Source organism: Uloborus diversus, chromosome 2 (assembly GCF_026930045.1).
Source record: "Uloborus diversus isolate 005 chromosome 2, Udiv.v.3.1, whole genome shotgun sequence".
Taxonomy (NCBI): Eukaryota; Metazoa; Arthropoda; class Arachnida; order Araneae; family Uloboridae; genus Uloborus; species Uloborus diversus.
In genome coordinates, this window is record NC_072732.1 from 128633933 (window position 1) to 128661923 (window position 27991).

Here is a 27991-nt window from a genome sequence, read left to right on the forward strand (position 1 = left end):
ATCACAGAAAATTTTCTAATAAACTCATAAGCAAATGAATGCACAGATTTTTAGAGATGATTATAGTGATCGTTTAGCAAAAAAAAATTTTCAATTAGTGCAAAACTAAGAAAGCCTTAGAAATTTTAAAAAATTGAAATTTTTTTCAATTTTTTGAATTTTTTAAAAACGTAGACAGTATTTTTAAATTTTGAAAATTAATTATTGATCAAGAAATAAGTATGCATGTTATGGTTTCAAAGAAGTATAAAATTTACTTAAATTAAAAAAAAAATGTTTGAAAGGTATTGTGACCTCTTAAATAAACATCGAAAAATGAAACATTTGACAAAAGGGCAGACCATTATCACTGGCGCTGATGTAGGAAGACGAGAAGGGAGAGGACAACCTCGTTGGAGAGGATAAAAGATCACAAAGATCGACAAGAGTCAGGGGTGGACTGAGTCCCCCAACAGGGCGCCAACCTTAAGTACCAAAGGCAAAAGGCGCAAGAAAAAAATGGCGGTCAGTTTGAGAGCGTAAAAAAAGAAATTAAAATGGAGGCACGCACGTTCAAAGACGCAAATAAAGTAAAATCAAATTAAACAAAAAAAAAAAAAAAAAATATGTCTGCCGTATTGAATTCAAATTATGATTTTTGCAATGCAAATCGTTTGTATGTGTGTATGTGTGCAGGCATGTGTATGTGTTGACGTGTATGTGTGTGGGCATATGTGTGTGTGGTGTGCGTGCGTATGTAGGGCATAGACGCCACCACCCAGATTTGGTTCCGCTAGCGGATACCGGTGGACAGTGACAGTGAAGTTCGCAGGGTTAATTTTTATGCTTAAGTGAACGCAAACGATTTGCAACCATGACGACAAAAATTTGTCTTCTTAATAAGGCACAAAATAAAAAAGGGAGGCACACAAATTTGAGGGCGAAAAAAAAAACACTAAACGCTCATAGGTTTGAGAGAGCAAAAAAAAAAAAAACACTCGAGGGTGCACAGGTTTGAAAGCGTAAAAAGAAACGAAGGCGCACACGTTCGAGGGCGCATCGATCCGCGGGCCAATGCACCCCAGCAAGCAGTCATTACCTTAACTAACTCCGTGAGTGCGCCCCCACTCTGTAAAAACTGAGGTGTAAAAATACTCCGAGTTTGGTGTTAAGCAACTCCAAAAATTGTGCAAATCAACGCTTTATTTCAAATCAACACCATATCTAGCTTTCCCATTCACCATAAGTTTTGTAACTGAAACCAAACACCGATATTGGTGAATTCTTACACTTACGTCACATGCGCAAACACCATTTGAGAATCCGTTGACACCAACTTTGGTGTAAGATTGGAAAACAGCCAGTGGCAACCAAACATTGATCAGTCTCAAGCACGTTGCAACGTCGTCAACACACAATCGTCGTGTGCACAGGATTGAAAGTTTTCAAAAGGTATGTTAAATTTTATTTGTAATGAAATGTCAATTACTGTAAACCAAAGCTACTTTGCACCATTGTTAGAAAAATCTTTAGTCCATCCGAAAGATAAACTAACGAATATATTTTTTTTTATGAATGAACTTTAGCAGCCATTTTCAACATGGCTGCTTTACGGCTATGTTTACGGTATATCAATTTATAATAAAATAGCATGTTTGTGTGTTTATGCGTGTGGCGCGCTTTCCGGGAAAACGGTAAGGCCTAGTAAACACTTTATTATTATTTTTTTTTCTGTAATATAACTTTTTTTGAGGAGCGAGAAACTTTATCGTTATTGTATCGTGATTTTTGAAATTTTTATATTCTGCTGGTTTTTCTAATTCGTTTTTAAGGTTACCAGACTTTTAAGACTGATTAAGAAATCTTTTTGAATAAAGATTGAAATCTTAAACTTTTCCATTTTTATGTTGTTTTTTGAAAAGTGTTAATTTCATTGTTCTAATATACAGATAATTTTAGTTTCCTTAAGTGTTTTTGAAAGTTACTTTTTTGAACAACTTATAGGCATAAATGTCCATTCCTCGTATTAAAAGAAAAAGGTGAGAATCTTCATATACAAAATAGTTATATGTATTTGTGTTGTTAATAATCAATTGGGAAATTAAAACTTGTATAATATGTTCACTGTAAAAAAAAAAATTTAGTGTATCTCAACACAAAAAATGGTGGTAACTACTTTACACCAAGTGTCGTGTAGTGAAACACCACAGATTATTCTTGGTGTTAGCAAACACCATTTTTGGTGTTGACATACACTAAAATTTTTTACAGTGCACCTGTTACCCATTGGCGGGACTAAAAAACTAATGCTCCCTCGGTTTTTTACTTTCTTCTATATCTAATATATAGAAAAAGTATTGGATTCGTGCAAATTTTCGAATTTCGAATTTTGACGGATTCGAACGTTTTGAGGTGTGCTGAGTCCATTTCGACTATTTTTTTAAAATGTCTGTCTGTCTGTCTGTCTGTGTGTGTGTATGTGTGTGTGTGTGTGTGTGTGTCCGTCCATGTGTGTGTCACGTCTGTGTGTGACCAGTCTTTTGTGGCCGCTCTGCAGCAAAAACTACCGCATGAAATCGAACGAAATTTGGTACACATATGTGCCCCTATGTGAACTTGTGCCCATTGGTGTTTGGCGCGAATTCCTAAAAGGTGAGTGGAGCAATGGGACGCTTTTTGAGTTACGCATGCTTGCTATTCCTCAGGAAGTAACTGGCGGAATCAAACAAAATTTGGTTCACATGCTGCCCTTAACAGGAGCAGGTGCTGATTCAATTTTGGTGTCAATAACTCAAACGGGGGTTGAGTTATAGAACGTTTTTTGTCGTCAATTGTGACTGCTGTATCTCAAGAAATAACGAACGGAATCAAACAAAATTTTTTCGACAAGTAGCCCTTAGTGCAGGGCTTCGCAACCGGTGTGCCGCGGCACACTGGTGCGCCGCGACAAGGAACCCGGTGTGCCGCGATATTTTCGTAGTTATATAAAAAGAAAGAACCTTGATGTATTTTATTTTAAAGTTACGACCGAATAGCGTTTGTATCGTTCTGTAACTTCTCAATTCACCCTGTCGATCTTGTGCAATAAGACATACCCAAGAAGGGGAGAGGCGGGATTTGCTGCCTCGCCTCTTTTAACTTCTTGTGATCCTATTGCTTTCAGTTTTTGAAAACGGATTCTAATTTCCACGAAATCAACAAATAATACAGAATTTTTTCTAAATATTTCGCAAACGGGATTATCGCCCCCCCCCCCCCATGCAGGGATCGAGCCCACCCGCCCAGAATTTTAGCCACAGCTTTAACTTTTGTTTTCCTCTTTTCCGGTTCCGATACTAATTTCATTTGATCGTAGTTTCTCAAAGCTCGGTTCTGAGACTTAGAAAACTGGAAATTAAAACCATATACTGTTTCCACCAACGTGAAGCTCTCATGGCAAAGATCTTAACAGATGAGCTGAAGTCAGCTTTGGCTGAAGTCGTGAAAATCGTGAATTTCATAAAATCGAGGCCGTTTAATTCTCGCCTTTTCTCCGTATACTTAGTGAAGAACTGGGTGCAGATCACCAACTTACCTCCCTACTTACTTCTTCATACAAAGATTCGCTGGCTTTCATGTGGTAAGATACTATCAATAATTTTCGAATTTAGGAACGAGGTACGACAGTTTTGGATTTTAAAAAACGAAATGCAGTACGTCAGTTTATTGCGAGACAAATATTGGCTAGGGAAACTAGCGTACATGGCTGACATTTTTGAACACCTCAACAAATTGAATTGGAAAATGCAAGGACAAGGAGATAATTTGGGTTACATGTATGGACAAGCTAAACGGGTTCAAATCAAACATTCAGCTGTGAAGAGAAAAAGTAGATCGTGGCTCATTGGACATGTTCAAACGGATCGTCAACAGGGTATGTGAAGAAAACGGCATGGAAGAAAAGCTACTGAATGTGGTGGCAGAGCATTTAGTCATACATTAGGATAAGTTTAAGCACTATTTCAAGAATACTGACATAGAACAGTATGACTGGATTCGCGATCCATTCTCTTCATCTGCGGATGCATCAGTTAAAGACCTTTTTTTGAAGGCGCGAGAAGAATTTACAGACCTCAAGAGCGACCGTACTCTTAAACTTGGGTTGAGCGAAGTGTCTCTGGACGAATTTTGGTTGCTGGTTAAGAATGAGTATCCCACCAGCTCTTGTCTTGCTATTGTTGTGCTGCTACCATTTTCAACTACATATCTTTCCGAACTCAGCTTCTTAGCCCTCACACTTATAAAAAACAACAAGAGATAATCTCTTAAGAGCCTAGATCAAGAACTTTGTGTAGCTTTTTCCAGCACAGAGTCGAACATCAAACGTCTTTGCTCCTTAAGGTAGGCTCAAGTGTCTCATTAGTGTCAAACGGAAGTTAGGTGCTTGGTTTTAATCTCTTGCTTGCTTCTTTCTTGAAACATTATTTGATAAATCGTTTAACTGCACTGCGCACTTTAATGACATGTTTGACAGAAATACTTTGAAACATATGAAACAAAATTTTCTGTTAAGCCTGGTATAGGTAGTTTTATTGTTCATTATCAACCTCAATACATTCGAAATATTTCTACTTTCTAAATAAATTTAAATACACTACTTTAGTTATAATTGTTTTATTCATATAAAAAAATCCCCCCCCCCCCCGTCTTTTTACCTGTGAATGATAAAAACATTTCTGTATTACCATTGCGAAATTAAGTTCAGTGTGCCCCGTTGATCTAGAAATTTTTTAAGTGTGCCGCAAAGTAAAAAAGGTTGAGAAGCACTGCCTTAGTGGGTATAAGAGCTGATTTTATTTTGGTGTCAACAGCTGAAAAGGGGGTGACGCAATCGAACGTTCTCTTTTTCCATTGTGAGTACCCTATCTCAAGAAGTAAAGCTACGTTCTGGATGAAATTTGGAATAAATGTGAATCCATATGTGAACAGGCTTTGGTTCAATTTAGACGCCAATCGCTCCAAGAGGTGTTGATTTTTTTTTTTTTTTTTGAGAAAAAAAATAGCTTTATTAATGCAACAATAAGAAAGATAAATCATAACAGACTGTCGTCTGCGTATTTCGCGTGATTTTAATTTCATGGAAATGATCGGAAATATTATCTCAATGATTTAAAATTTTTAACTGTTGCCATCTTATGTTTGTTAACAAATAAAATATTTGTAATTAATTCAAGCAACGCTTTTAAAATAACTTTCAATTTTAGCTCTTTGCTTTGCTTTTGCAATAATTCAGACATTGGGATGGTCGTCAAGTTTTTGCATGTGTAGTTTTGTTTTCGTTGGGAATATTGCTTCCTCGTCAAGCATGGGGAGGGATCAGAAAAAAGGAAGAAAAATATAGAAGAAAGTTTCGTGATACATACTAGTGCCACAACATACTAGTTTCTTATGCCCTTGGTCATGAGTGCCTTCGTTTTTTTCCCCCTCGCTTCCTTAAACCTGAGCGCCTTTGGTTTTTTTTTTTTTTTTTTTTGCGCCCTCTCGAACCTTTTTTTTTTTAATTTTGTTTGTGCCTTTGAACGTGTGCGCCTTCACCCTCCCTCCCTTTTTTTTAGCGACTTCCCTTCGAATCAGTGCTCCTGATTCTTTTTGTGCTCTCAAACCTGTGTGCTTATTTTTAATTCTGTTTTGTTTGCGTCATCGAACGTGTACGCCTTATACAGTTAGCCATGCCTAGACAAACTGAAATTTTTAATTAATTCGCTCCGGTAATTTCCGAGTTTACCCCGGATATATAAATTTGGAGTTTGTGTTTTATTTATATAAAGAAGACCTATATATATAAAGACTACCTTAATCTGTTGTCGTAACTTCAAAAAATATAAATAATTCGGGAAGGTTTGTGACTGAAGATCTGAGATGTGACTCATATACAACATACGGTGCTTCAAGATTTATTATTTTTTGCTTTCTTCTATATCTAATATATAGAAGAAAGTATTGGATTCGTGCAAATTTTCGAATTTCGAAGGATTCGAACGTTTTAAGGTGTGCTGAATCCATTTCGACCATTTTTGGAAAATGTCTGTCTATGTGGGTGTCCGTGTGTGTGTCACGTATGTGTGTCACCAGTTTTTTGTGGCCGCTCTACAGCAAAAACTACCGCATGAAATCGAACGAAATTTGGTACACATATGTGTCCTTATGTGAACTTGTACCCATTGGTTTTTGGCGCGAATTCCTCGAAGGAGGGGGTGGTGGAGCAATGGGACGTTTCTTGAGTTATGCGTGCTTGCTATTACCCAAGAAGTAACTGGCGGAATCAAACAAAATTTGGTCCATATGTTGCCCCTAACAGAAACAGGTACTGATTCAATTTTGGTGTCAATAGCTCAAATGGGGGTTGTACTATAGAACGTTTTTTGTCATCAATTGGCAGGCTTCTTAATTTCCTGATATGGTCCCTTGCAACTTCTAGCTGTTCCCCAAACTCAAGAGACTATTGAAAGGAACGAGATTTGAAACAAGCGAGGACAATACGACTGCAAAAACAGCCGAGCTATACTTCATTCCGAAACGAGCCCTCTCAGTATGCAAATTGCAGTTGGTTTTGACAATAGCAGCACCGCGGGGAGAAGCGTGTAGTGTTTCAAAGAAACTAATTTGAGGGTGGCTAGATTTGCAACACTCCAGGTATGCCAGGTTTTTTTCATAGGCAAAAGGTGGGACACTTTTCTAACAGATTTTGTATATAGCATGTAGTCTCTTTTGTAAATAATGAGAACATTTTTTGAAAAATCATTGAAATGAACATTTAGCTTTCTTTTTTTTTTTTAGGTGCAAAACGAAATCTTTGTCCTGAAAAACATATAATTAGGTACAAAAACCTCATTTGTATGATTTATATTTAAAAACCTGCTGCATGTGTAACCGTTTTGAAAAATGCCACCATCTTGCATTGAATTCGCTTCCTTTGGGGGGGGGGGGGGGGGTATGTGACAGGGTTGTGTTCGGAATCAGAGATGTGCGGCTCAGCATCTGTCATCTTTGCGAACAATGCATTTTCGGGGTGTGCGAAGTAGCTATTTCTTTGGATTATGGATGTGGTTTTGCTTCCAATTTGGCAATCGATTGCAGCTAAGAGTTTGAACAGTATTTTTATATACAAGGTAATTTTTGATAGTAAATCTAACTGAAGCTTTAACTTCAACGACATGCAATGCAAGAACTACTGAATTTTCAGGTGAATATTTCTTCGAAATACACAATCATATAATTCAATGAACAGAAGTTAGCCGTCGAGCATGCAACATTTTGCCAGGCGATATGTTTTTTTTTCGCAGGAAATATACTTGAAGAAGTCGCTGAAACTAAGGGCGTATATAAGGGAGGGGCTGAGGGGGCCCGGGCCCCCTCCAAAATCTGGAAAAAAAATTAAATAAAGGTAGTTATTTATGGTTTTTGTTGTTCAGAAATAATTTGCAAACTTTTAGCTACAAAAAAAAAAGAATAAATAAATATGATAGTGACAATAACAACTATATAATTGTTATTATCACTATCATATTTATTAAATCAGATATTTCCGAACTGGGTACCGCAGGAAGGGGTGAGGGGTGCAGCGAAGTGTCCATGGTAACAATAATCTTTACTAATAATAAAGCTGAAAGTCTCTCTGTCTGGATGTCTGGATCTCTGTGACGCGCATAGCGCCTAGACCGTTCGGTCGATTTTCATGAAATTTGGCACAAAGTTAGTTTGTAGCATGGGGGTGCGCACCTCTAAGCGATTTTTCGAAAATTCGATTTTGTTCTTTTTCTATTTCAATTTTAAGAACATTTTCCCCGAGCAAAATTATTATAAGATGGACGAGTAAATTACGAAATTATCATGACGTGGAATGGGAGAGTGAATGAACATAGCCAATTTGCGAGAAATTCGTCATGCATTATTTGTAAATATACAGGCAAACCGAGTGACCTTTTAATTTTCAACTACGGGCAAAGCCATGCGGGTACCACTAGTATGTATATAAAAGTAGAATAGGATGTCGTGAGAAAATTCTAATTCTTCAAAGGGTGCCGCGAATCATTAAAGTTTGGGAACCCTGAGTTAGAAGGCCCCATGCAGTGGTGCTCAGAAGGGGTCAGAAGATCCGTACCCCTTACTCAAGAAAAGAACTAGCGTGTCTTGCTAAAGCGAAGTTATTTTAAAAAAAAGAAAAACAAATAATGTTGGGAAAATAATCACAAAATTCTTTCAAAAAGAAATCGATAAATCAAAATTTTTAAAACATACAGCTTATTGCTTATCAAATTAAGATCCCCTCTTTTTCTTTCATCCCTCCCCCCCCCCTTTTTTTTTCTTCCCAGTCAATCTGAAAAGAAGGGTCTTCAAAATGTTTCTCTCCTTTACTCTCGTCCGTGCAAGAAATTTAAAATAAGTTTTAGTTGTTCGGTTAGAGTAATAATGGAAATTGATGCCCTAAAACAGAATTTTTTAGGCGTTTTTTGGACACTAATTTCAAAACATTTCTGGAGGAGGGTCGCCGAACTAACGCTATTTCATTACAGTAACTACCAAAAATAGTCTGAATCTTTAAGATTTCAATTTTGAAAATTTTCGGAGGAAGATCCCTAACACCGCTCTTTACCTTTAAACGTGTTCAAAAATAACCTGAAATTGCGTTTTACCGTTCAGCGAAGGATTTTCAAACTCTTCCTTTCCAAAGATTGCCTAATGTTGCGGAAAAATCTGAATTGCTTTTGAAAATAACCTTAAAATAAAAAATTTGAAAAATGCTGACTATTAATCAGGTAATTACATCCAACACCTCCTATTTCTTTTACCATCCCCCAACCCTCCCCATTCCCCCCCCCCCCCTTTTTTTCTTAGTCGGTCTAAAAATAAGAAAGTCTTTAAAATGTTACGCTTCGCAAGCCCCCTCCACCCACTAAAACCATTAAAGAGCTTCACAAGCGTCGTTTTCAGCGCGTCAATGTCGAAATATTTCCAGGGGACAATTAACAAACGCCTTAATTTCTGAAAGCATCGAAAAGCGTTTAAAATTGCTTTTATGGAACTTCAAGTTCGAAAATGGCCGATGGTCCACAGTCGCGCTTTTAAGAGGGGTCATTTTCATGAGGATTCGACTGCTCCCGTATGAAATCTGAAAATAAAAAAACAACAATTTCTTAAAATTTAAGGTGGAGAGCGTTTAAATCCCTCTACCTAGTATATTTGTATATCTCTTCAAAACTTCGTTTTTTATGACTTTAATTTCAAAATAGTTTTTGGAGAGAGCCTTAGAATCGCCCTGCACGATACAGCCTCGAAGTTAGTCTGAAACTGCGTTTTTAGAACTTCAATTTCGAAAATTTGGGCGAAGGGGTGATGGATTTCACTCTATTCTTTAAAAAAATCACTCAACTTCAAGAAGTCCCATTCCTTTCATTACACTAACGTCAACAAATATAGCCTAATGCCATTTTTAAGATTTCAATTTCTAAAAAATTCCGGAGAAAGCCCCCCGAATTTTTTTCTTCCTGTAGCATCACCAGAGACCGTCTAAAACTGTGTTCTTAGGGCTAAAACTCGAAAAATTTTCCGGGGGAGAACCCCCGAACCCTGTCTCACCATTGATGCGAGATTTTTTTAAGAGTGCCCTCCTAAAACTATTTTCTTGGTTGCGCCAATAAGTGACAGTATAAAGTCCTTGCCCCACTTCCAAAAAAAAAAAAAATCAGGGCACTGTTGCTCTCCCCCCCCCCCCCCCCAAAAGAAAAGATTGAAATTTCTTGGCTGTATGGGCCCCCTCCAAAATAAAAACATATATACGCCACTGGCTGAAACTATCTCGTGAAAATATATTTACTTCGTGCTAATACCTTCAACAAAAAACTCTATTAAGACATCCATTGAAATAGACATAAGTTAAAGAATGTGTATTCTGCTTCCATACATTTCTAGATTTTTGTCGATTGAGCGTGAAAATCTTTTAGTCCTGATATGAAAGCAAGAGTCGCCCTTTCAGACTATCTGTATAAAAAATTCATGACTGTAGTGCAATAGGTGTAATAGATTTTTCTGGGCATCAGAAACAGAATGGAAACAAATTGGAATTCTGCTTTGTACCTAAAGTAGTAAATAAAGGTGATTCAAAGAGCATAGCTCCAGGTTACAAAGTAACAAGGGAAAAGAAATAGCTGGCCAAACTTTGCTTGTAACCGATGTTGAAAATGACCACTATTCATTTCTTGACACTTATAGGCCCTGGTGAACATGTTGTGGAATGCAGATCGAGGCTGAGCTTATAGATGTTCTAGAACAGCTGCAATCTCAACAGAAATGTTCTGCTGCTGTTCTTGGGCATTATGAAGATTCGTGAGATAATTCTATTTGTAGAAAACCATCAATTCAAAGGTGCGTCGCAACACATAGCGCTCAAGAACTGCAGCAGAACATTTCTGATGAGATTGCAGAAATTCCAGAAGCCAGTCAGATCTGCCTCCCGCAAGTTGCTTATTAAGATTCAAAAGTTCAGAGAGATAAATGCTGGTCAGTTCTCAACATCTGTTACATCCAAGTTAGCGAGCTTTTTCTCTCCTTTGCTGTGTTTCTTTGTAACCTGGAACTTTGTTTTCCGGGTCACTTTTATTTGCCCCACCTTGTATTATATTAGTATAGATACTTTGAAAAAAGTCTGAGAAGAAGCGAAAGCATTACCCACTGACTACATCAGTGTAATTTTACTATTTTATAGGCAGCTATGCTTGGTTGGATCACACACCATTAGATTTCACGTACTGGGATGAAGACGAGCCTGATGGTGCTCATTGCGTGAAGATGCGATTGAGTGACGGAAAATGGAGTGATACAGCTTGCAGTACGGGTAACCGAGAATTTGTATGCTCGATGCCAAAAGGTAAACCTTGTTGGAGTGCTTGTCTTTCAAATTGCTAAAATATTTCATCTGCTTCATCACTTTTCCATTGCAGAGAACTCATAAATTTACTCTTTCTTTATTTCTCTCAAAAAGTTTGGTGCATGGAATATGCAATATACCGTCAGTCCGTTACCCCATTCAATAACTGCATTTTCATGTTTGTTATCGACTCATCAGTCTGATTGGTTCTACATGGGGTAACCTGACTTTGGTGTTTCCATGGACGTCCATAGGTGTAATTTTACAATGGCGGGGGATGAGAAATTTTTTAAGTTTCAAGGTTTTAATTATGGAAAAAAACTTACTTTTCTCAGTTTATGAAGTATAACTTGAAAGTATTAAACTTGTGAAGATTTTAATTCTTGGAATTTGGAAGTATTTAACCATTTTAAGGGGATTTATATTTTTGTTTTCCTGAGAAGACAGGTGAAAATCTGTTATCTAACTAGTAAGATGCATTGTCGTAATTATGAAAGCAAACTAAGCGCTATTTAAAATTGTTAAAATTTTACAGTGTTTTTTTTTTATTTTTAAATAACAGCTATTCATTACTGACTTATGTTAAAATGGCTTTATATTTGTGCTCAAAAGTTATTTAAAAATTGACCGTATTAGTTCCTAGAGGTGGACTCAGCTCCCTCCCCCCATCACTCTTATGAACGCCCATGTGTGTTAGTGAGTTTGGTGCAGAGAATTAATTTAAGGAAGATTTCTCAATATGTTTCACCTTGAAATTATATTCATTTATTTTTTGTTCTTGTTTCTGTAGAACAGAAAGAAGACGAAGGAGAAAAGAGTGAAACCAAGATGAATGACACCTCTGCAGAGGAAGACGGTAAGAACATTACCTCTCTAATTTTTTGAGAGAGCTAGCAAAATTAGTTGTAGCCGGAATTTCAATGCAAATCATTTCATCTAAAGAAAATTGTACTTATAAATAGAAAAGACAAGAAGTAAACCTGTAGAAAATTAATTTCTTTTGCAGTAAAAGATAACAGCTCAAGCTAAAAGGCTTGTATTTATTTGGGATTGGGGGGGGGGGTTACGACAGTTATTCCATGCATGCATGCATGCATACATAAATTAACACAATAGGATCGGCTATATGGTTTAAAGCCAAGGGTTCTGACAGTATTTTATTTCGTAAAAAAAAAATGTGTGTGAAAGAAACATTTAAAATTTGAAAACTTCTTTTAACTTCTTTGTAAAATTTTAATAATTAAAATTTTTAGTAAATTGGTTGTGCAGGCAGCTTTTCGGATGTGTCTAGAACACGTGTGCATAAACAGTTAAGCTACATTCATTTTATATAATATTTTAGAACAACTTAAGTAAGATGGGGTAAAATGGTCGTAGGTTAAACTTAACATTCATCCTTCTTCTAAAATCATTTGGTCTTCACTTATAAGGTAGATAACAAAAATATTAAGTTTATTAACCATTTACTGTTTTTAAGCTAAACTGAATTAAATACAACTGAAATTGAATTCAATATAGCATATCGATTGAATTAAAGCAAAATTGTAATCCTGTAATATTTGTAACAAATATAGAAATTTTTCTGCAAAAACAGCTTTCAATTTATGCTAGTAGAATGATTTATTGCGACCCCCCCTTCCAGTCTTCAAAAAAAAAAATGTATCAGTAAAAAGTAGACACTGAGAACTAGAAGTACTTAAGCACATATTGAATAAACAGATTAAGATTATTTTTTCCCTTTAGTTTTTTAATTAAGTAATATTTTTCGGAACTCTATTTGAGTGTAATGTTTTTTCATTATGTACTTTGGTAGTTTAGACATTATTCAGACCCTTTCTTAAATATATTTCTTAAGAAATAAAACATTGCAAATTATCGCACCTTTCCTGGTGACATTGATGATATCCAGGAGTGAAATATCATTAAAATTCTTTGTGAACTAACTTTTGACCATAGTTGTACATCAAAAATTTACTTTAATAAAGTTAATTTCTTCAAAAAAACTTGGTATGTTGAGTATTAAAACGGGTAGTACGGGTATTTATGATGGTTTAGATCATTTTTTTTTAACTTATGACCACTTTACCCCGACCCAGGTCATTAACACACACGAAAAAGAAAATGTCATTAAGCTATTTAAATAAATTTTTTCCTGCCAAAAATTCAGTGTAGCGCATTCTTTATTAATGTAATGTAAAGCAATGACAAAAAAAATTTGAAGGGAAAAAAATCCTGCATTTATTACTTACCGAAATTGAAAAATCTGTATTTTATGACCACTTTACCCCACCAGACCCTATAAAATAGTCTTCAAAAAAGTGTATTGTTTAAATGCGCAAAACTCGAGAACTACCCGGCCGATTTCGCTGAAAATTTCAGTTTGTTTCTTTTAGATCCGGAAAGGTTTGGAGACTAGTTCGAAAAGGGTTTGATAAGTAGCTCTTATATTATTCCAATTTAAGTAGCAATTTTCACATAAATTCACGAATATGAGGGTGAAAAACTACTTCAATGCAATTTGTTCCAATTCTCTGTCTAGTTATGGCGAGAGTTTTTTTCGAATTTTTAATTCTAATTTTTTAAGGCTTTGCTTGAATCCAGGCATTCTTTTCTTTATTAAAACCATGAATAAAAAGTGAACAAATTATTCTTTTCGACAGCATTGAAAAGAGCAATTTTTTAAACTCTAGATCTAATCCAATATAAAGTGAAGATCCAAACTTCTATCTCAATTAGAAGAGAAATGACAAACGTTTTAATTGAAGTTGAAAATCTCTTCTCCATCTATGTTTTATTTTGTTTGCCGTGGTTATGTCTTTTAAATCTTTCGTTTGGTTCTTGATTATAACAGAGAAAATAATGCCTTTTATTTCAGGGCAATTCCATGTGGAACTGAATGACAGTTTTGATTTTTTTTTTTTTTTTTGTTCAAAAATAAGTAATTTCTGTAACATTTTCAAGGTCATAACTCAACTAACCAGAGCTGCACTATAGTTTGCTTTAAACTAATTTGAATAGTATGCCATTGTTCCAAATTGTTTTGATAGTTTTAATGTCTGAAATGCCATATTAATGTTTATTCTTTTCCAACAGTAGCCACAAAATTGACTGCTGGTGCCATTGCTGGAATAATTATCTGTATTTTAATGCTCCTAGCTGTTGTTGGACTAACTATATATCACCTGTGCCCTCCTCAAAAGATACGACTAACACTGCTTGAACAAGAAACTGAATAATGCTATATGGTGACAATTTCCTTGTTACGTTTTATAGTAAAAAATATTTATTATTACTTTTTCTGTGGCAATTGAATCTGCAGTTACGTGTGAATTTATCTAAAGGAATTTGGAAATTTCGGGACTACATCAATTTGCACATTTGCATTACATCGCCGCCCCAGAGCAACAGTAAGACTTCCTAGGAATAACAGTAAAATATCTTACTGTTGCTTTGAGGTGACATGTAGTTGGAAATGATAGGCTACAACTATGGATATAACCAAAGGCAAAGAATTTGAGAGCTTTTTTTAGAGTTGACCTCTCTGCAGATTCGGGGATCTTCTATATTCCCTTTTTGGGGATCAGTGGCATCATTCTTGGATATTTTTTTAAATACTTGTTCGAGTCAATGGATTTTTTTAGCAAAACATTTCCTTTTTCCCAGGTTCTCTCTCTCTCTCTCTCTCTCTTTTTTAAATTTTGAGTGGAAACTAATTTGGTGCAAGATATTTTCAGTTTTCAGCGCAATCTAGCAATATTTTAACTATGTTCTTGAACATGTACTGTCTGACCACGGATTGTATGGAAAGACAAACATCCGTTTTATAGTCGGAAATGGATTAATCTATTATTTTTTTACGGTGTCAGCTTTTGCAGAAGCAGAGTCTCATTAAAATGAGCAGAATATGCACATAAAATTTTTACTTTTCCCCGTTATTTACATAGATTCGTCTTATCTGTACATTTGAAAATTCCATGCAATTCGTGGTTGGACAGAAGTTGATTCCAGTCAAAAAATAAATAGCTCAAAAGAATAATTTTTATTACTATAAAATGATAAAGTATTTGAAATTACCATTTTAAATATTAACTGAGATTTACTGATGTTCAGTGCAGTACTTATTTAGTGAATATTAGGTAAGTTTTGATTCTAAATGATTAATTAAATTTGTCAAGTGCATTCAACGCAAAGAAAACATTTATTTTGTTCATTGATTAAATCCCGAATTCATTTATCAACTAATTCATTTTCATTCCTTAATTCACTTATTTATTTTTTCTCATACATTATTTCTTTATTCATTTGTTCGTTGATTTGATGAAACATATTTTAAATTAATTTTCCACTTGATCACTTTTTTTTTGAAAATACAAATTTACAGCCAAAAAAGAAAAAAAGAATTTCACTGCAATTTTATTACAAAATGCATAGTATTTTTTTATGTACTAACTTTCTCACACTCTGGTCATGTTAAGAAACTTTAAAAAAGCAACATGAACCTGAAGGGAATACAGGATTAGAATGCTTAATAGGGAAACCGCGGTTCCAACTTACGAAATTACATTTACTATTATCTATCTATCAACTATTTACTATTATCTGTATCAAGTTTTTATATGTATTCAAATTTATGTTTCATAGTATATATTTACATATCATCCTTTTTTTTTTTTTTTTTTTTGAATTCAAAAAAATTCTTAAAAAGCTGGGACTGGTGGGCCATAGCTTCATATATACAGGGTGGTTATAATTAAAGTTACCCTGTTTAGACCCCTCTAGTGACCGTTCTACACATCAGATTTCGATGAAACTTGGAATATAGATTATATAGACCATGGGCAGGGGCGGCATTTCAGCATTACATTTGGGGGGTCGAGCTTCTGAAATATGAGTTACCTCAGTATGGTACAAAACACACACTGACTAACAAGAGGTGGTCATAAAACTAGTCTAATATTGACAATCAATAATGTTTAAAAACATGATAACTTATAAAATGTATTGAAATTTATGATAAAATCTTAATTCGTTTTATATGAAACACCTTGATACTACAGTTTTTACCTTTTAGTGAATTGTTAATGATTGTTTTTCGGAATTCAGAAGAACAGGAAATCATGCACTAATCCATCAATGCCCAGGGTAGTGCTCTTTTTCCGGTAAAGCTAAAGATAAAAAATTTTTGATCCATGGTGCTCCAAAAAAGGTCGTCTCTAACCTCCTGAGACATAAAAATGATCTTGCTCAACTAGCTGAGCTGGTTGGAATAGTTAAAAAATTAATTGAGGTAACATATGCATAAAAATACACTTTTCAGATCTTGCTCTTCAAAATTACCCAGGCAACTTTAAAAATTGCGAGGGACTTCAGTTTTCATCATTGAATAATCTAGCCTCTATCTACAAAACAATGCTTCGTGACTCATTGAAATATTTTATTTTTTGTTTTCAACATCCAATCCAGATAATATAGAGCAAACAATACAGAAAAATATTCATCAAACCTTTAGTTATTTTCATTAAAAATGAATCTATTAGTTCATACAAAATATTAAATCAATGTTTAACTTTTCATCATCATGGAAATATTTGTTACATATCCTAAACTGATTTTTTTTTTTTTTAAATTGGAGCAGAGAAAGATTTTTTTTTTTTTTTTGAAAAGTTACACACTTGGTTGAAATAAACATACAAGTTAAAATCATTAACAGTTTCAATTGTAAACTGAACTGAAACTTGAATAGTCAAAAAATAAAGGTAACGGATTGAAGATGTTTTGATAGAGTAAAACATTGTTCAAAAACTTTCCACGATATAAACAAATTAAATAAACTTTAAACGAAGCCATTCATGTTAGAGGGCACCAGCTTTCTCACTATTGAAAGAATCGTTTTGCAATAATTCTGCCAGGCGTCAAATCACTGCTTTGAAATTATCCAGAAATACTTTATTGTTTTAACTGTAGAAGACCATCTTGTGTCACTCCGAGTCATAGTTAAAGAAGGAATTTTTTGATGTGTGATGTTAATGTTTTCAAAAATAGCGTGTATTTTTAAGAAGTTTCTGTGAATGAATGCTATGCATTGAGTAGCTGGAATGTTTCTCTACTTGAAGAAAGCAATATACACTCAATAAATAAACATACACTTAAAATATGAGCGTAAAATCAATTTTATGTCCCAAGGAATTTTCTTTTGAAAATCATGCACACCACTTGCTTGCACGGCCTCTCATACGGGATCTACCATCGTTCCAGATCCAGGCTCGGATCTGCGTTCCCATAGATCCCGCAGTGGGGAGGGGGGGCACGTCCTTAAGGGGCCAACGACCCAAGAAAAAAAAAAGCACTAAGGCTTGCAAATATACATTGCTGGCCATTGGGAAGAGGCCCTACATATTTTGTTGCAGGGGGCCCGAAATTTATAGATCCGGGTCTTATCGTTACACTGGGCACACACAATGAGGAATTTAGCCTTATATATAGGAAAATTACTTCTTTAGTTAAAGTTCACCATGGTTCTACGTCATTTTTTTCTGTGCTGAACAAGCCAGAAAGTGTTTCATGCATCCAACGGAGAACACTTGTTTGTGCCTGGTAATGTGTCGAGTTTCATCAACTATTTACTGAGAATGAGAGCGATTTTTTAAAAATGAAGAATGATTTGTGATTAACAAAAATTGAATTTACCCATTTTTTATCATTCTGCTCAAAAAAATTTGGGGGTGTGACCGCCCCCTCTTGCCCCTCCTATTTGCCGCCCCTGACCATGGGAGCAGAATTATGCAATAAAAAAAAATTAGTTCAAAAATCTACCACCAGGGTAGAAAAGGGCGCATGAATCAAATAAGACGGAGACTGTGTCACAAAATCTATTTTATTTTCTGAATTTGTTCAATGTGCATTCCATCTGCGTCAATCACGTGCTCAAAACGTGTTATAGCGTGAGCCACAGTTGCGCGAAGCATTTCCCTATCAACAGCATGAACACGGCGCCTTATGGTCCCTATGCTTCCACCATAGACCCAATCTTTCAGGAAGCCCCACAGCTAGAAGTCACACAGATTTAGGTCCGGCGATCGTGGGGGCCCTAGAAATTGTCCTGTCATCACCAAAATGCATACGAAGCAGTGCCTTTACTGGACGAGCAATGTGAGGGATGCACCATCTTACATAAAGACAGTCGAGTCCAAACACGCTCGTTGTTACAAAGCAGGAATGAATTGCTGCTAAAGAAGTGCACAATATCCGAGACCTGTGACGGAACACCTTTTCGGACATTGGGGCGGGGGTCTGCTCGAAGAAATAGGGTCAATAGGGTCCGAGGATGAAATCACTGGGGAAACCATACCATACGGTAATGTAATCGGGATGCAGTGACTGTTCATAAACAACATTGTTGTTGCCTTATGTTGTATTATGTACGTGTGTAAAGCGCCCCCTATCGTCGATTTTTGAACTTTTTTTTTAATTGCATAATCCTGCTCCCCATGGTCTATATAATCTATATTCCAAGTTTCATCGAAATCTGATGCGTAGAACGGTCACTAGAGGGGTCTAAACAGGGTAACTTTAATTATAACCACCCTGTATATTTATTCCTGAATTCACATTTATTAAAACATATTAGCTTGCAACAGAAATGTGAAGAATTCTTAACAGCCACGGAAAACGAAATTATCAGACACTAGTAAGGAGCACAGATAAGGTCTATACACTTTGATGAGGAATGAATGCTCTTTTAAAAGCCCCCCCCCATGTTTTTGTTCTAGAAACAACACTAGAAATAGTTTCAATTTGTATCACTGTACCCAAAACTCATATTTTAAAATCTTTTCATCAAACTGCGTCTCCTGTCTTGTTTTGAGTTTCGAACACTAAAAATGCAAGCGCCTATTTAAAGCGCCCTTGTCCATTTCAGTAGAGTTCTGTTTATCTTTCAAAAAGAAGCAATTTCTTTTTGGCCTTGAATTCACGCAAAAAGTAAATAGATAAATAAGTAAAAATAATAATAATTCTTTTTGGTTAATGGCGTCGATAGGGGAAATCACTTCGAACATTTTCACTGAATTTACTTCGATTCGCAACTCCAACGAACTATAGGGGGCGCTGCAGCCACTGTCTAATGGCGGATGAAAAAGGTAAAACAAACACATGCCATAACTTATAACTTGCTTTGACACTTTGTGAATGACAGTAATTTTTCATCGTGTTTGTGGAAAGTTTTCTTTTCTATTCTTCTGAAATTATATTACACCATAAACTGTCTGAAGCTTGTAATTTACCCTCAAAAAACATGCGGGATGTAATATTTTACCTTTTTCGGAAGCATTGTTAATCAACGTAAGGGAACGTATTCGAGCTCTAGAGTCGCGAATTGAAAACTTTTAATCTTAACCCTAGGAGAATGACTTCCTTCAGACTAAAAAGTTTTTTTAAAAAAAAGGGGGAGATTTATCTTTTTCTTAGGCCCGCTTCACGGGCCCCCCAATCTCTCACGGGCCCCTGTGCAATGCATAGGCTTGCCCCCCCCCCCCTCTCGACGGCCCTGCTCAAGTTCTCCATTATCACATCTCGAGTTCTAGATTATCAGATCCCGAGATCTTGATTTAGAATTATCGAAGAGTCAACTGCTCGGCATCTCGATTGCAATCGCTTAAGTTATCGATTTTAAAAGGTATTGATTGTCACAATCACTCAAGTTTTCAGTTTTGAACGATCTTGACTGTCAATCACTCAATTATGAGAAGTACTCGATTATCAAAAATTCTCGATCATGCCCATCACTAATCAGACACTACAAAATTGTAATTTTAAATTTGAGCTTTTAACTTTTGTATCATAATTTTCAAGTTTGATAATTTTTAATTTGTAGGATCCAAACATGTGAAATGAAAAACCTCTGCACACTATGCTGCAGGGTGATTTTATGTTGCCAACCTAGTTGATCGTGTCCTGTAGATCAAGTGTATGTTGTGAATTCCCTCTATGTTTCACACAATGAGTCAATGAAACTTAAAGTTCATATAAAAAATATTATAAAATTTAATATACTTTCATAAGAATACACACAGTAGATTGTGAAATCTACAGCTTTTGCTATTTACATAATGTACATGATTAACAATGGCTTTAGGATATGACACGGCAGTGACAAAGTCACGAGGCAAATTCTGTAACCGTACAACCTAAATCTAAACTTATTATACACAAAAATAAATAAATAGCTCTTGTTCCTGATTTGCCTCTTCTGATATTCCTTAAAAATAATTTAACAACATCATGAAAATACAAATATGTTACAACTGAAAATTAATATATAGCTTTCTTTTGTACTGAATGTCTTGCAGAAAACAAGTTACAGACAAAAATAATTCCCTGAAGCATTGATCACACTTATTTAAATAGGTAGTAAAAACCTTTTTGCAGATTTTCATGACTCAATGAGACTTAATTTTTCATGCTTAATTTTTCAAGAAGTTAATAGAATGAATTCCATTAAGAATTCCATGAAAAAAAAAAAAATAAATAAATAAAACTGCAACTTAAGCATTTAGTAGAAAGTAAATATTCTATAAAAGCATTACAGAAGAGACTTTTAGTGTTTAGCTCAAAGCAATAGAAATATATATATATATATTATAAAATGTGCTTTTTCAAGACTACAAATTTTAATTGCTTTTAGATGCCATTTTCAAATATTTGAAAGTTCAATTTGAACGTGTACTCTGAGTTCATGCAGTACTTTCTGGATAATCCAAGGTGACGTCAGCCTCAATTACCTAAGATTCTTGAAACGATACTGTAATAATATTTATTTCTTAATTTTTGATAACCGTACAATACTTCAGGGTTTTTTTCTTCTGGTTTATGAAAACAAATACAGTAAAACTATCAAAATATGAGTAAGGCAGTTTAAAACTATAAAACTAATCCTATTTGTTATAATCATTAAAGTTTAAATGCTTAAAGCTTTTTCTGTTTCGTTAATTTTTGTACATTGAAAATTTCAAATGATCCATTACTTTTTTATATTTTTAAAGAAATTTCCTCCAATGAAATTTTGTGAATTGTTTTAAGTATTTTCTATTTTCAACTAACACAAACCATTATTTTATTTAAAATTGTTTTCTTCAAATATGATCGTAAATTATCAAAAGCATCAAATTATCATTTGCTAAAAATTTATTCTCTAAACCATACGTTGTACAAAATATACTTTCAGAAATCCAAGTAAAAATTGGAATGTAAAGATTTCTTAATTGTCACAAATTATCTTTTCTAGAAAAAAAAACAAAAAAACATTTGTTTAAATTTGATCGTTACTTGCACAAGATAAAATACTCTTTTAATGCTTTGAGACTTCTCCCAACAATTCTTAAACATTTACAGGGGGGAATAAAAGCAAACACAGGACTAGTAAAGTAGTTCAGTTTTCAACAGCATTGTACTTAAAACCACATATAAACATTTTTTAAACGTATTTAATGTTTTTGAAAAATGCTTCAATATTACAATTCACTTTTAGACAAGAGTAGAACAAACTGAAAAAACAGGAAAAAGGTTTTTACTACACTTAAAAATTTCACAAAGCAAAACACAAACACTTATAGTGTGAAGAACATTCTTTGATTCGAAAAAGAAAAAAAATAAAGGAACAATATGCTCAAGTTCACAGTTGAGCTGATTTTATGAACTGGTTGAGCAGCATAAAAAAGATTTTGTAAACAGTTGATTTGGCATGAGAAAAAAATATAGTTTGTGTGTTCTGGACAAAACAAAAAGATCATTACAACAACATAATATATATAAAAACATATTTCTTTCTATATTACAAATGGACTAGTGACACTTTTTGATTTAATATAACTTTATTACTGAAAGGGCACTTACAACAATGGGGTTGAAACGTTGAAAAACGCATAACAAATTTGATCTTGCGTTAAACATTCATATATTAACATTAAATGCATAGAATTTGATCGTATTAGCAGTTATAATGAAGCCCTGAATATGTAAAACTAAAACATTTTAAAAACCCCCGAGATGTAGGTGCACTTGCAATAAATAAAGTATACGACTGCCAAATCAACCACTTACAAACAATACCTAAAATATGACCAGGTCAATTCTATTGCTCATTATCATGTTCAGAAACATGAAATAATTTCCCATTCTGGCAAAAACCATATTTGTCTCCCCACACTTCTCCAGAAGTGCCTGCCTCTGCATCTGCGCTAACTTTAGTCTTCTCTATACTGTTGAATCATCAGATCTAGCTTCCAACACCACACGGCCAGTGCAAGCGAGCTGAACCTTCAGCTAAGGAATGAAGTATTAAACAGCCTACAAAGTAAAAAAGGAAATAATTAGGCTAAAAGAAAAAGTCATGACAAAACAGCTTTTTATACCTCAAAAGAAAAAAATAAATCCAGCTTGTATTGAAAAAAGGTCTTATCAAAAATCATGACAAAAGCTGCCTTTTATTCAATACAGGCATTGAAGTGGAAACAAACTTATGTAGAGAAACCTAAGCTCTATGCTCCTTCCCGCCTATTATTCCAATAGAGAGCGCTGCAAGCACTTATTGAATTAAGTAAGTAGATTATGGAAAAATTTAGTGGCAACACTGAGAGAGTTTTAGAAATGGAATAGAATTCGGAACACGAGCACAAGCTCCGTAAAAGCGAGAATTTGCTGTTTAGAATAAATGGTTTCGTTTTCATCTCCAATATGTAAATATGTAGATAGTCTTCAATAAAGATGTTACGTTTTCTTAGAGTCATGATAAATCTGAATCTATCACTGAACCACCAAATTGATAAGAATTCCGAACAACCTATGTTAACGCAATACGAATGAGGCTAATTATTCTTTACATATGTATCAGTATGGTATTTAATATATTTTTTGATACAGTTAAAAGGTTTAACTGTAACTTAACTGTAAACGCAAAAACACTTCAAAAAAGTTAAAAACTGCAAACGCTTTGCATTATTTTAAAAAAAAGGACAAAAACTAAATATACCATCACCACTTTTGGCCGCATCAATTAGTTTTTTTTTCTTCAACTACACTCATTGGCCTTTTCTAACAGCCTTGTATTAATTATTTTCTTCCCAAGCAAAAAAATAAGTTTTTGAGAAAGGCAAGTTCTCTTTTCAAGGATTGTAATGCAGCCAGTTGAGAATGGGAGGGGGGGGGGAGAGTTAATAAAAACATTCAAGAAGGTGTCACAAACTGCAATCTGTCATCAACCATTAACAGTTCATTGGTTAGTTGTAGTGCGTGAGAATTGTGTTGGGATGAGGATGGGCTGATTAACTGCTATAAAGGAGGGCTGGCTGTATTATTCAAAAAATTGAAAAGCTTATGTCAAAACAATGCAATGTTTGCATATCTACAAAATATAGGCTCTTGTCTGTGCTACAAATTATGAAATTAAATTCCAACTACTGTAGTTATTTTTATTCTAATCTTCAAAAAAATTCAAATTTTTGCAAAACAAAAATGTTAGGAAGAAAAGTTTCAAAAAAGCATGCGTTTATCATTAAAAATTGAATTCTAATACATTAAATAGCTAGTTCATTCTGGCATTTATTCTATCGATTGGAAGGTTAAAAAAAAAAAAAATGGGTAAAGAAATCAAGTTTTACATAAGCAATAAATCCTAAAATTAAATTTTACAAAACAAAGTGGAGGGAAATCTCTCAAGAATTGAGTTTTGATTAATGCAGAGAACAAAGAGTAACAGGAGAGAGAAACCAACTCAAATACAAAACACTTTTTGGAAAAGAAAGTAGCTACACTAAGACATAAGGCAAGTCACAAACCACGATATCAAGATCAACAGAATCGTTAACTGTTGCAGGACATGAACATTTTCAGTAACATATGAGCATTAGAAATTTCGAGAGGGGGAGGGGGCCAAGACAAATTTAATGAGAATTTTCCAATTTTCAATTTTTAAGTTTTAAAATCCTTATTTACAATGAGCAGTTTTATTTCAGGAGGGGACAGTCCCCCTTGGCTCCCACCTTAAATACACAAAATTGTTTTTATACACTGAAATAAAAACTGTTAAAGAACCAAAAACTACGTCTTACCGTATACTTCAAATACTTTCAAGTAGGTGAACTACGAGCACTGGAACTTCTGGATGAGGAGCTATCACGCCTTCTACGATGCCTTGAGCTATCTAAACCTACAATAAAAATAAATTTTGCACATTAAGACAGATGAACTAAGATGCAGAAAAAATTAACAAACACTTTTAATGTTTTGAGTTTATACACTTCAAGGAAAAACAAGTTTTTATTTTAGCTATAGGTTTAAAATGATTTAGCAGCAGGAAGTATTTTTCTAAACATTTATTATTTATTTTTGGGGTATTTTTAAATTGCTAATAAAATATTTTAAAGCATAATCATGTAAACAGTATGCAGAATTAAAGCTTGAAAAATTCAATTTTTAAAAACCTCTCCAAGAGTTTCTAAATAACCAAAAATTAGAGGATTTAAACTGTTCTGGGTAAAAATTGAAAAAGGCTAATAATCTACGTTTTGGCAACCTCGTTTATATTAATGAGCATGTAACCAACAAGAAGACATGCAAAAATGAGAAATTCTTACTGGACAACAAGGGGGCATGAACTTCAACTTTAACTTTAGCAGTGGCAGTTACTCTTGTTGTGACAGCAGTCTGAGTAGTTACAGAAGGATGGGGGCCAAAACTTGTGCTGGTGTTTGTAGTAGTTGTAGTTGAAACATTTTCACCATTTGGAGTATTGCATTTTGAACTGTCATCAGATTGGCTGTCAGTATTCTGAAAAGAAAAATGTATTAGCTATCAGTTATGATTCTACACATCATTATCAATGCATTAAGAAACACCAAGCAAGATATTTTTATATTAAAATAGGAATTCATACTATATTACAGATAGTTTTTTTAAGGCTACATCTTTAAATTCAATGCATTACTTTATTTAACCTTACGTTACAAGTCTTTTAGAGAAAACACTAACTAAATATGCCTTAATTAATTTTTGGTTACTAAACATTCAAAAGATAAAAAGTGAACATTAATTAAAATTGAATATTTCGAAAAGGTACTTTTAGTTATATAAAGAAAATTTAATCGCTCAATGATTGAAATTTATATATGCTTTTCAATTGAATGTCTTGTCCTTGAAGTTTTTTGAACAATAACTTAATTTTAAAGTTGTGATTGATTCCAACACAGACACACATAGGCATACACATATTTAATTACCTCAGGGGTATTGGTAGAGGTATTAACAGTAGTAGATCCATTTGAAGTATTTGTAACTGTTGTCGTTTCAACAACAACTTCCGGCTGTACAATTATTTCATGAGAGGAATGACATGAGCTGGATTCTTCAGTTATTGTAGAGAGTGATATTTCAGAAGCCAATCTTGGATAGATTCTTCGGCCAAAGGGACGGGCATGTTTCATTCGCTGCCTAATTGGTGATGGCTCGGGAGAAGGTGTAGGAATCCTGTCAGAGTCGTTCAGTGGAATAACCTGAAACCAATACAGCATATAAATACATCATACTTCTCAACAATATAGGAACAACTCATTTTTAATCAAAAGCAATACATTAAAAAGAATTTTAAGCTACAGATTTTAACTCTGCATTTTTCTAGCACCAGCCTTTGGAACTAGAAAAACATAGCTTAAATTAAGGAGCTTTTCCCTTTGCTCATGACACTCTGCAACCCTTTGAGAATCACTATGAGAATAATGCATGATCGCTCTTGGTTTTACAAACTAACCATTCAGTTGGATTTTTCTAGGAACAATCAAGTGTGCATGTTATTTTCTTGACCAGTTTTCAATGGATGGATTTTATGTTCTAAAACTGAACTGTAATTACTTTAAAAGTGTAAAGCTTCAAAAAAGCACACGCAGTTCAAAAAACATTTTTCATCAATGATCTACCACAAATCTCAACAAACAATTATCAAACCTAATCCATTTTTATTTGCTCAACTATTTTAAAACAAGGATTGTTTTTCTGACACCATAGTAATAGTTCACTATTTTTTTCATATTACTTTTTTATCTGATTTCCATATTCCCCCAGATTCAAGGCACGCTCTTTTTAATATGGTAGCCAGGCCCACTCCGGCTATTAAACTTATAATGCTCAGACTCTCAGGTGCATTCTAAGCAGGAAAACGTAAAATTGGATTATAAAAATCTATTATTTAAAAATCGACTCTTATCCAATAAAATAGTGAGAAAAATTTGTTCTCTTTACTTGTTTTTTCTTAAGGTACACAATTTCATTTATAGCATGATCTATACTTTTTTTTTTTTGTAAATTTTGCTTGTTAGTTGGCATTTAGAAACAAAAATAGATAAAGAGTTTTTATGCTTAGAATCGCTTGATCAACTGTGAGGGCAATTTCTATTATTTCTTCTTCATCTTTATCATTATCATAAAGAGCGGGTAGCAAATCTGACATTGAAGGAATTCCTAATGTGATGAGACGATACATGCATCAACAAATTCTAGAAAATTTTCTAGAAGAGTGTCATCAGATCTTGTCCTCAACTGACATAAAGGAAGATTGGATGACCAAAGGAAATCCTTCTCAAAAAGGATACTTAGACAGAACAAAAAGTATGCCAGAGTGGGTTCAAACAGGTGTAAAACAAATTTACTTTGAAAATTAAAATCCTAAAAAAAGTTTGTCTTGTAGATGAAAATTGATTTTTATCTGTTTATATAAATAGGGGAATATTTTAATATCATTAGTATGATCTTTTTCAGGGACTAGCAGAAAGTGACGCCAGATGTGGCGCATGAAACGGACAACGTAAAATCAGAATCTCACTGCACAACAAATAACAAACAGCAGAAGTACTTCATTAAGCACCATTTTTAAAAAATTCATTGTGAATGGGTCAGAAAAAGTTTAGAAGAAAAATTAAATAATAATATAATAAAATATGTTTTATATTAATTAATATAAAAAACTAATACTGTAATTCTAACAAATGATGGATTAGAACTTACCTCTCCAGGAGGGCCAACAACGGAAAGAATGACAGGAAAAAGCACAAATCCATTTAAGAGGCCTAATATTACTAATGCACATAAAACAGTAAAAAAATACCTAAGGGAGTAAAAAAATAAAGATTTTAGTTTTTAAGCTCTTTTTACAAATTCTGACATAGATACTTAAAAATTTACAGTTGGGGGAAACCTAAACGGGAAGGGTCATATGCTGTGATTAGGATCTGGGTAGCCTTTACAACGCTGTAAGGTTAGGTTTGCTCCAACTATATATTATCATCAAAAAATGAGTTGTACAATTTTATCATGTCTTTTAAAATGTGGCATCACACAAGTTATACAAATTGGAAAGTTTTTAGCTTTTGCATGTTTAAATGTTTTTTTCCCTCTCTTTTGAGTGAAAGAGAAATAAACAAAATAATAAGTAGATGCAAATAACTATCCTGAGGAAGAATATTGCTGCTGCAGTTAAAGAGTTCTACATTTTTGTTATTTTTTCTTTTAACTTTCATTTCAAAGTTTAATAAAGTATTTGCTTCATTGTCAAGTCTAGCTTTAGTATCATAAATATTATATTTAAACCAGTTAAATTCACAGTTAAATCATTTCAGAAAGGGAAAACTGTTATGCCATGTATTATACTTGATTCAGCAAAATTGCCCCATTGATAACTTAGAATTTCATCAAATTCAGCAGAATGTCAGTTTTATCATGCTCTTAATGCTTTTTACCAGTAACGTCATTTTTAAAAGCAAAGAATGAAAAACATGATTTCAACCCCCGCCCTAGTTTAATACCTTTGAGCAATCTAGCAACTGCAATTTAAAAAAAAATTGCATCCACAAAAATTGAAATACATTTGCATTCACAGTCAGTCAGATATCCAAACCATGGTTTTTGAAGCCTTCTCATTGGTTGAAGAGGGCTTCAATCAGTGGTTTGGGTCTGGCATAGGTTCAAATTTAAAATATTTGCTAGTTTGCTAGTTAATACTTTAGGTATGAGTTTAAGTGGAATTATCAATCACACCTAAAGTAAAATATAAATTTATCCAGAAATTCA

At 34.1% G+C, this 27991-nt stretch overlaps 2 protein-coding genes across 4 annotated transcripts in view; one reads left to right on the forward strand and one right to left on the reverse strand.

The window, feature by feature from the left end:
- LOC129216033 (macrophage mannose receptor 1-like) overlaps positions 1–19874 on the forward strand; it is a 170326-nt gene extending 150452 nt beyond the window's left edge. For 2 of the 3 annotated variants that reach the window (XM_054850177.1, XM_054850179.1), the window contains exons 23-25: positions 10721–10882; positions 11673–11738; positions 13976–14174. In XM_054850177.1, coding sequence (XP_054706152.1) covers positions 10721–10882; positions 11673–11738; positions 13976–14118 — 371 coding nt within the window. In that variant the 3' untranslated portion in view covers positions 14119–14174. Of the gene's footprint in view, positions 1–10720; positions 10883–11672; positions 11739–13975; positions 14175–19754 lie in introns of those variants that run through there. The other variant, XM_054850178.1, reaches the window with a different exon arrangement.
- The window catches only part of LOC129216535 (protein patched homolog 1-like), a 76061-nt gene continuing 67941 nt past the window's right edge, over positions 19872–27991 (reverse strand). Inside the window, 5 exon segments of the mRNA XM_054850750.1 lie at positions 19872–22225; positions 23986–24083; positions 24511–24703; positions 25153–25425; positions 26930–27029. Of these exon segments, the coding sequence (XP_054706725.1) occupies positions 24004–24083; positions 24511–24703; positions 25153–25425; positions 26930–27029 (646 nt within the window). The 3' untranslated portion in view covers positions 19872–22225; positions 23986–24003.